The 10,040-nt window shown below is 29.2% G+C and overlaps 3 protein-coding genes across 3 annotated transcripts; 1 reads left to right on the top strand and 2 right to left on the bottom strand.

Moving 5' to 3' along the window:
• Nucleotides 1-91: 91 nt before the first annotated feature.
• LOC105621511 (death-associated protein 1) lies at nucleotides 92-3,220 on the bottom strand. Its single transcript, XM_012202982.1, has 3 exons — nucleotides 3,003-3,220; nucleotides 2,703-2,802; nucleotides 92-251 (listed from the first exon to the last, which is right to left on the bottom strand). Exons 1-3 carry the CDS (start codon nucleotides 3,052-3,054, stop codon nucleotides 92-94), a joined length of 312 nt encoding a protein of 103 aa, XP_012058372.1. The 5' UTR covers nucleotides 3,055-3,220.
• A 724-nt stretch (nucleotides 3,221-3,944) lies between these two features.
• On the bottom strand, nucleotides 3,945-5,709 carry LOC105621510 (proteasome subunit beta type-5). Its single transcript, XM_012202980.1, has 5 exons — nucleotides 5,524-5,709; nucleotides 4,985-5,141; nucleotides 4,697-4,909; nucleotides 4,386-4,619; nucleotides 3,945-4,295 (listed from the first exon to the last, which is right to left on the bottom strand). Exons 1-5 carry the CDS (start codon nucleotides 5,665-5,667, stop codon nucleotides 4,183-4,185), a joined length of 861 nt encoding a protein of 286 aa, XP_012058370.1. The 5' UTR covers nucleotides 5,668-5,709; the 3' UTR covers nucleotides 3,945-4,182.
• Nucleotides 5,710-7,230: 1,521 nt separating this feature from the next.
• Nucleotides 7,231-9,388, top strand: LOC105621509. The gene is made up of 3 exons (XM_012202979.1): nucleotides 7,231-7,475; nucleotides 8,640-8,799; nucleotides 9,025-9,388. Exons 1-3 carry the CDS (start codon nucleotides 7,341-7,343, stop codon nucleotides 9,177-9,179), a joined length of 450 nt encoding a protein of 149 aa, XP_012058369.1. The 5' UTR covers nucleotides 7,231-7,340; the 3' UTR covers nucleotides 9,180-9,388.
• Nucleotides 9,389-10,040: the final 652 nt, after the last annotated feature.

Here is a 10,040-nt window from a genome sequence, read left to right as displayed (position 1 = left end):
TATTATATATTTGTATAATTATTCCTTTTTTTTGTAAATTTAACGGGTGTCTGTGGAACAAGATCCACTAGCACGGCTCGCGAAGTACAGCTCACTTTCTAGGCTGCTGAATAATAATGGGACGCGAACAATGCGCTGGTCGTGCGTCATGAGTCGGTATGGGTTTCTCATGGAAGTGTTGCACAGCTTCTGGTGGAAAATCTGCATTTCCTTTGGCCGGAGCGCCACTGATCATTATTGTCTTTGGCGGACTGCAAATATTAGAAATTTTCTTATTTTCTATATACGACTGAAGATAAGATAAGATAAGATGAATTGTAAATACTTTACGTTGCTTTTTACAATATTTTAACATTAGAACTGCCAATAATATTCCGCTAGAATCGTCAAAGATACCAATTTGATAATTTCTTATTTTTGTTTTCAGTAAAGAATTATTTTAATATTATTTGTATTATAGTCATACATTTACATATAATATTTTGTACTATATATATCTAATATAAAAAAGAAAAAAAATTAAAATAATTAACGGAGTTATTATTGGCAATTCTAGTATTTTAAAATTGATATCTAGAAGGTACACTCAAAAACATTAATTAAAAATGATTCTAGAATAGCGACATATTTTTGCAATATATATTTATATTTGGAGAAAAAGATATTGTTTTATCTTTTCAAAGTGTCTGTTTATTGCAAACAACAGATGTAATGATATAGTGCAAGATATAAACTGTGACAATTTTATATCAGATGAATAAAGATATATTCACGCTGAGTTAAGCAAACATTTCGAATATAATGTATCGATTATAAACGACAATTAATATCAATGAATTTTTTTTAAATATGTTACATATTTTTTAATGTAAAAAAATGCAAGATATTATGTATATATATTATTTATCATAATAAATTTAGAGGAATTTTTTTGAGATTTTCTACACGTCATAGTTAATCGTCATAATTAATCGTCAAATTATATTTAAATCGTTTATTTTCATTTGGCGCTTCGCATAAATATAGTAACTCTCTCCGTATAAATGTTTTTCTGATGTAACTCACGTTTATTTTCGATTGCACAACATTGTGTTATGTAAATGTGGAACACCAATAATCACACTTATTATCAGAATTGTCGCGCAGAAATGGATTAAACAACATAATCACAATTTTTTGTCTTGCAATTCTTTCATTCGTACCTAAGAATATAAAAAAAAGAATAGATGATGGATGTGCCATATGTTTGATATACTTTGAGCTGAATAATACGTGGGAAGAATCGGTTTCGTAATGGCGGAGATTCAGAGGAATAATTATACAAGTTATTAAAAATATGAGCAATAGCAATGTATAGTTACAAAGAATTTATAGAAAATGCAATAAAAATTACAGTTATAAAAGAAATATGTGTCATTTATCAGTAACTGTTTCATTGATTGATAGCAATATCTAAAAAATTGATCTAAATGTAAAGATTGATATTATTGTATTAGAAAGAAAATGTCATTATTTATTAAATGTCAGTCTTTAGCTTAAAATTATATATTCGTTAAAAATGAATAAAATTTAAAATCTCTACTTTCGAAAAGTCGTTATATTGTTTGAGTTTCTATGAGTTAATTTTCTATGAGGTAATTTTTACATATAATAGAAAACTATGAGCTAAACAAAATGAGAAATTTTTTTCTCACTTTATGGATCACAACAAAAAATTTGTGAAAATTTTAAATTATCTGACGTGAAAGCTTAAAATTTTCTTACAAAATTGTTTTTCAAAAATGTTCCTAAGATTTTTTGTTGTACTGAATGACTTACGGATTAAATAAAAGAAGCATTCTGATTACTCACAATTCCGTTCGTCAAAAGTCATTCGTTGCATATCAATATACAATTTTAAAAAATTCCAAAACTGCTCTATTGAACGGTGTATTTGTCAATGTTTTAAAAATAGAATATATATAAATTTGAACTAAAAATATGGCATTTCTTTTAACTATTGAGCAATGATCTATGTGTAAAAATTACAAAGAAACTAAAAAAATATAGTAAGCTTTCAAAAATAGAGATTTTAAGTTTTAAATCCCCTTTTTGACATTCAAATTTCTCATTCTTAACATATTTTGTTTATAATTTTGATCTAAAAATTACTTTCCTTCCAACCACTATTAACAGTATATTAATATTTTCACTGTCTTTTAAGTAACAGATAATAAAATTTAATAATTTAATAAATAAAATAAACATCTATTTTTAGAATATTAATTAAATTATATAGATATGTAATGATCTTAACAAGAATGATCATAACAAGAATATATTTTTTAATGATTGACAGAAATCATATGAGAGCTTAAAGTTTTATATTACTAATTTTTTTTATTTTTTTAAGAATTTCAAATTAAGTTCAAAAATAAGCTTGTAAAACATAATTATTCCAAATTATTACACTATTTAAAAATTAGAAAAACGTCAGGATAACTGGGACTCATATGTTTCAGTTACGAATTAAATATATATCATTTGAAGAAATCAATCTGTAAATTCTTAAATGTCGTTAAATTTTTCATTCCCTCCATTTGCCTTCTTCAAAACCGATTCTGTGCAGCGAGCTATTGTAATTATCAAATCAGTGTTGAAGTACAACTGTTTTAGCATGTCATCGCGACAAACACGGTACACGAAGATGTGATCTATTTCACCTGCTGGACGGCCTGCTCTCCTCGACGTCTTTGCTAGGCTTCGTCTCGCGCTCATCCTTCGGTGTCTTGTGCTGCGTTATCCTCATACCGCCCGCCTTTACTGAAAAAAAGAGACAAAAGTGTGAGAGATGCGCGACCCGGCATTAAGAGAAACGAACTTCAGCGAAAGGCCGACCTTGGAAATCTGATCGCGATCGACAGGTGGCACGTCGCGGCTATGAGCCACGAACGCGAACTCTAACCCGTCTTCCCGCGTAGTTTTCGCAGGGCGAACGAGGGACGAAAAGGAAAATCACTAACCTGCCGGGGGATGACCGCCCTTCAGCTTGCACTCGTCTCCGCTGCTTGACATACCGTTGTCTTCGCGTCAATTAGAGTCTCGACTGAATTCTCGTCACAATATGCTACCAATTGCTGACACAACGCAATACACACTGATTCTCTCTCTCTCTCTTCCTCGCCACTCTGGTAGTGAATTAGCGATAGCATTCAACTCCAACAGCTCCAACTCTCGAGTTCTGACGCGACGCCTTCGTGTGCGTCGCACTATCGAGTACCGATGTGAAAAGATACGAGAAGAAAGGGGGGAAAGGTTGCCACACACAAGTCGCTTATATTTCTCTCGCGATGCCTTGTCTTGAATATACGTTATACACGACGGCGGACATATGCACGACAAAATGATCTATGTATTAATATAAAAGATAATATTATATAAACAGAAATTAATATAAATTCTATATCTATACTTAAATTTTCTCATTTTTATGTAAATTTAAATTTGCAGTATGTATTATTAAAATTAAAAGATAATATTTTTTCAAAGTAATAAATATAAAAAAATATAAAAAGTAATAAATATAAATATTTATGAAATATTCTTTACATTTTTATATAATAATATACCTAATAGCAAATAGTAATAATCTATCTGATAATAGTAATTATTAAATGATTTTTTTAAATTATTCTTTTAATGTCCAATTGTGAAACTTTGAATACTTAATTTCAATTCAAAATTGAAAGTCAATTATGTTAATATTGTTTTATATTTAATATACCAGTTAACGGACATGATTATTATTGACTTAATTATTGAATGAAATGGCAAAAATTTTAAATATTAAGTTTTCGATTAAATGTAAAACTGAATAAATTCATTGTAAAATAAAAATTTAATAAGACAAATTAATTTAGAATTGCATACAAATTAAAAGCTTAATATTTAAAATTTCTGTTTTGTTCAATAATTGGGTAATGTCAATTACTAATTGACACATTTACTTTATTACACGATTGTCATGATTGTGTAAACAAACAGATATTACAATAGTATGTATATTTAATAAAATTGTGCAATAGTAATGGAAGCGTTAAACTTATATGATGATTTATTATAAATTACACAAATAGAAATCATTTCGTTTTATTGCATAAATGATTAATACCTGCATACACAATGTATATTTAATAATTAAATCTAGGAAGTGCTTGTTGAAGGTTCTGCTGGTTTATCAGCATGGTATGCATAATGCAAATCCTTGGAATCTTGATCCGAGATGTGCACCCAGCCAGTTGATTTCATGTGATATACTGTAAAGTAAAATTATGTATTAAAACATTGGAATATTGTAAAATTATACTAAGTCACGTCTTTACTATATATGATTATTTTATACCAACCTCTTATGATACCGCCAGAATAGGCATCTCTATGTGTGGCATGATAGATCGCTCTTCTTCCAAGTTCATAAGCCTGTTCATCTGTCAAATCCCACCGGTAACCAGAATCCAAAACACCAAATGCAAACACAGATCCAGACCCGACGCTGAAAACCTTCCCTGGAGTACGAGTGCCCTCAGAATCAACATAGTAAAGTCCAGGGCCACGCTTGTCCCATCCAGCCAGCATCATACCTACAAGATTACACATATAAAGATCTTCTCACATTCTATAATATCTAATCTTTTACAGAATCAGAAAAATATCTTACCAATACTCAATCCCATTCCTTTGAAATTATAAATCATGTTCGACAAGAGTTTACTTGCTGCTGCAATAGAGATGCGTTCTCTGTTCCTAAGTTCGTACATGCGGCATTGCCTTGCTAACACTCGATCCCAGTAGACGCAATCGGCAGCACCACCAGCCAGAGTACCAAGAAGATAATCATTGATCTCTACTATCTTCTTCATAGTAGATGAGCCTGAAGATCAAGAGTAGATTGATTTTTGTTATAAATGTATATAATTTATCAGTTGAGATATGCAACAGACTTTACCAATAAACTGTCCTCCAGTCGCACGTGAATCCACTGCTAGAACGATACCACCCTGATATTGGAAACCCAAAGTTGTGGTTCCATGGTCGAATTTGATTTTCAGACTCTTTCCACTTTCATCAGTGCCTTGAACTATTTGGCCAAGAGTTTCAGCTGGCTGTAATGTAAAAAAAATAATTTGAAAGACAAGTCATTTTACTTTCCAAAACAAAATGTCATTTTGAAATTTTAACATGAAAGCATTCAAGTATATAAAATATAATTCTGGAAAGTTTTATTTGCTGTTAATTTGAAGCATGACTTTGTCCTAATTATACATAAAAATAACCTAAAAATAATTGATTGTATACTGAAAGAAAATCGTCAAAGAAATTCAAAAAATTTAATTATTATCGATATCAGTATCGTTATTAATAATTGCTGCGATAACAATTGTCCATGTTAATTTGACAAATTTAAAGTGTAATTTCCGTGTCACGAAATATGTGTGATTTGCATGATACTGCAAATTTGGCTCATGATCGTCGTTGCATGCTTACGTTTACGAACGGCGGCATTGCCAAGTGAAGGTTGTTGGTGAAATTTCTAGTATATGTCTTGACTTCATTGACGACCTTATCATTTTCTCGCGAATAGCCAAAATCAATAGAAGACTTGATACCACAAACATCGGCGAGTGCCATTTTTACTCAAATGTTGATCGTCGACTGCTTGACTGCTTGTCATCCATTCAGTCATCGCTCAATTCTGCCTGCTTCTAATAGAGAGCGCTTACATCAACGCGCTCGTGAATCAAGTGGAAATTGAATTTTTTATCAAAAATCGCAGTTAAAATGCTGGTTCTTTCCAAACAGGTCTTTTTACGATCGAGTTATATGAATTTGCTAAGACCATATTTAAGAATGTTAACAATAGATGTTTGAAATATAGATGTTTGTCTTTGTACTTAAAATTGTTAGAAAATTTATTTGTATTTATTTTTATTTTTTTATAAATAATAATTATAAATCAAACACACACACAATTACTTTTTACGGAATAAATGATTACAGCGGGATGATAAAAGATGCAATAGAATCAGCTATGCAAATTCTAAAAAAAAATTACTTGCGAATTTTTACAAGAAATCTTTAAAGGAAGGTAGAAAGGAAGATAAAAATTTTCGAAGATTTCTACATTTATCTATTCAAATCATGACATTAAATATTTTTATGTATTTTTATAATTTGGTGGTATTATATGTATATGAAATTAAATATATATATTATTATATATAATTCTATTAATGTATTATGTATTTTATTATAATTATATTATTGTAATATTATACATATACACCAATATAATATATATATAATTTATTTAATCTATATTATATTATATATTATGTATTTTAGTGAGCTACCTTCTATTGTTTTATAATAAATCGTTTTTGCTTCCTCCTCCAAAAAAAATTTATCTTTTAATAATTTTAATACATTTTAGATTGTTGTTAGAGTTTGTTTTTATATAATTTCCGTTAATAAATGGAGGTGGCTCACTGAAATGAATTTTGTAAGAAAAAAATTTTTTTTTGTAATTACAAACATCATACTGTCTCTGAAGATGGCTCAAAAGTGAGCCGAAACATGTAAGCGGATTAATTATTTTGATAACCATTTGATTTGCACAAGAATTATCGTGTTTGAGTCCTATTGCCCTGTTATGTCCAATCATTTTATATATTACATGTATATTATATAAATTGTATATAAATAACAAAAAGCAGTTATTAAATTTATTACAAATTGCATAACATTATTTTTATTCCCATCTAAAAATGCAAATTTTTATGTTTTTTTATATATTTTTCTTATATATTTCTTCTTATATATTCAATCTTTAAGATCAGAGGAAAAAGTAATCTAAAAAAAGTCTCTTCGAAAACAATAAGCTTGTAAGTTCGAAAAACTGATCGAAAATTTAAAAGTTACACTATTTTCGCCGTAGTCATGCGGATAGCTTCCATAAGTAAGGACTCCAACAAAAAAAACAGTGTTTTTTATTACTGGCACCTGGGGCATCAAGTGCTTGTCTCGAATACCAATCGGACGGACGATATTCTTTTCGAGGGTCATCCGCGAGAATTCGTCGACCACGCATGGCCCTGCGAACCAGACGGACGGCATATACGTGCTTTTATCGCAGTCGCGTTTTTCTTATTTGTATTCCGCGAGGAAGAAACACGGTAGGGCCACCAGCAATGGAGAAATCATAAAAGAACTGTGCAGATAAGGCAGGCTCACCTTGACGCATCACTCGAGCTGCCCTATAAAAGAAACGGACACACCTTGAGATCCGATCAAATCGTATCGAAATGTCACGTCCGATCGTTGTTCTTGCGCTCGCGATTCTTGGCCTCCTGCAAACGGTTGCTGCTGTCGATCTATCACAAACGAAGAATGTCCAGATTGACTTCACCGAGAAGGATATTGTGCCAAAAACGGCGCTGGTGAGTTAATAATTTATCATGTTTCATGAATAGATAAAAACTCACAAATATATATGTATATAAATAGTCAGATTAAAACAATTCCTTTATGTCCGCGTTTCCATTAATGTATTATAGATTAACTTTAATTTCGATTTAAGATTACTGTTTATTTTTTATTCTTAGAATTACAAAATGAAAAATAAAATAAATTAAAATTAAAGTTAATTTACATCAGAAATGGGCATTAGTTTAGTTGATTGTGACAAATTTTAAAATGGAATTATATGATATTCACAGAAAAAAAAACAATTTTCGCTGAAGTATTTAAAATTTTAGCTAGATCTCGTGTCCATTCTAAAAAAAAGTTTATAAAATTCGGTGAAAAAAATAATGGAAATTGTAATGACTTATTTTTTTTATAATGATAATGGTGTGTAACAAGTTATTTTTATAATGTAACTTTCCCAACTTTAGTATTTATAATATATGTGTACTTTTGATTTTTCAAATATTTTTCGCTAAACTACACAGCACATTTGTTTATGAACAAATAGAACACGATAATTATAAATAAAATTCTGAATTCTAATAGAAAAATTGTAGATTACCTAAAATTAAATTTAATCTTCATTAACAGTAAAGGCACACATTAATATTTATATCCGTTTCTTTGAAGAATCTAGTCTTTTACTAAAATAATCTGTTATTTCTTATTTTTAATACTTAATGTAAACATTAAGATACTGCGTAATAACATTTTATGACATTTTATAATATTTTGTAATATAGAGCAAAACAATGTACATCGTCAATTGGATCTTTATTCTCATAAACGTTGTTATCGATTTTTATCGATTTTTAATAAGATAATCTAGGGATTGATTGTATAAAAGTTCTAAAATCTATTATGCGTCTAAATATTAAGATAAGGGCCGGTCATTCCACCTTTTGATAAATTTTATGAGTTAGATAAGTAGCAAAATAAGTATTCAATCATTGCGTGAATTGCTAGCTTTACCTAACGCGTAAAATGTATCGAGAGATGAAACAACCAATCATAAATAGTATATTATATACTATTGTATATATGTAGAAGAAAAATATTTTTGCGAAGAATATTTCTATTGAGAAAAAAATTTCTATCATTAAGAAAGTTCTATATCTTATGCTACGTTTGTACAGAAAAATCTTCTACCCGAGACATATGCGGCCACTGGATTCATCGGAAATATTGAAATTGGAAGAAGATATGCCGACGAAACAGTCTTTCGCCGAGTTATCGTGTTTAACAATCCAACAGACAGAGTTCAGTCAACTACCCTAACGTTGTCTGTCACTAATGGTGAGGAAACATTAACAAGTTTGTATAATTTGATTCGACATTGAAAATTACAAAAGAATATGCTGCTAATAAGAGAAAAGCAAAGAACATGTAATCAATTATAAAATAATTAGCGTTTATATTAATTTATAATTAAAGACTATTTTTTAATACTACAATACAATTAATTAATTAAGTACAATTCCTGATAAGCAATAACAATCTTAAATATTCTTTCTTATGTAGGAATTCTTCATTACACTAGTGTAGTGAATGACAATGGTAGTTACGCGGTAGCATGTGATGAACCAACGACTTTAGGATCATCCAAAGGCAAGATCAATATTCGCGGCGCTCCCAACACGAGATCCTCCATCACAATCATCGCAGCGGCGCATTAAACAATTGTATGCGAAATAACTTTTTATCATAATTCATGCATTTATTAAAATAAAGGAAATTTTTTAATTTTTAAATTATATTTTAAATTATATTTTAATTATATTTTTTAAATTCTTTTATTTCCCGCAAGAGTTTATTAATTATGACAAGATATTTTTGTATTCTGATTGTATTCTTGTTCTACATGAAAATAAAAGAGTTTTGATCATTAATTCAGCAACGATATTGTATCGCAATTTCTATAGGTATAGGAATATCTATAGGTATAGGAAACATAAATTTTTTTGTGTAACATTGTTTATACTACACGAAATATTTTTCTTTATTTACTTCTTTTTAAATACTTTTTTTATATATACTTTCATTATTAATATAAAAATAAATCTTTATTAATTGATTGTATACGTTAATTTTCCCTGATTTTCGCCCGATTTTCGTAAATAATAAGCGTATAAAAATAGTTTGTGAAAGAATGAATTGTGTTGCATAATAAACACGTCGTTGGACAATCATTCATGCGACTCACGCATCCACACTTCAGCATCGTAACGCGTGTCAAATGCAAATTTCATGAATGCCACTTTTGTGATGTTAGACCAATGCGAAAACATTTTTCTATAAATCTAAATGCAGTTCACGAAACGATACTCGATTTGAAAATATATTAGAAATACAAAACGTAAATCAATAAGTGTTACCTGGGAAACTTTTTACAGCATTAATCATGTTTGAGATTTCTACATAATTATTTAAATGATTCAACAAAATGATTTCCAGATCTATTTAGCTAAATTATTATTGCTACAATGTTAGTAATAGTAAATATATATAAATTCTATATATATATATATATATATATA

The sequence above is a fragment of the Atta cephalotes genome (assembly GCF_000143395.1).
Source record: "Atta cephalotes unplaced genomic scaffold scaffold00034, whole genome shotgun sequence".
In the NCBI taxonomy this organism is placed as follows: domain Eukaryota; kingdom Metazoa; phylum Arthropoda; class Insecta; order Hymenoptera; family Formicidae; genus Atta; species Atta cephalotes.
The sequence above is the reverse complement of the archived record's forward strand: the minus strand, read 5'-3'. Positions and strand labels throughout refer to the sequence as shown.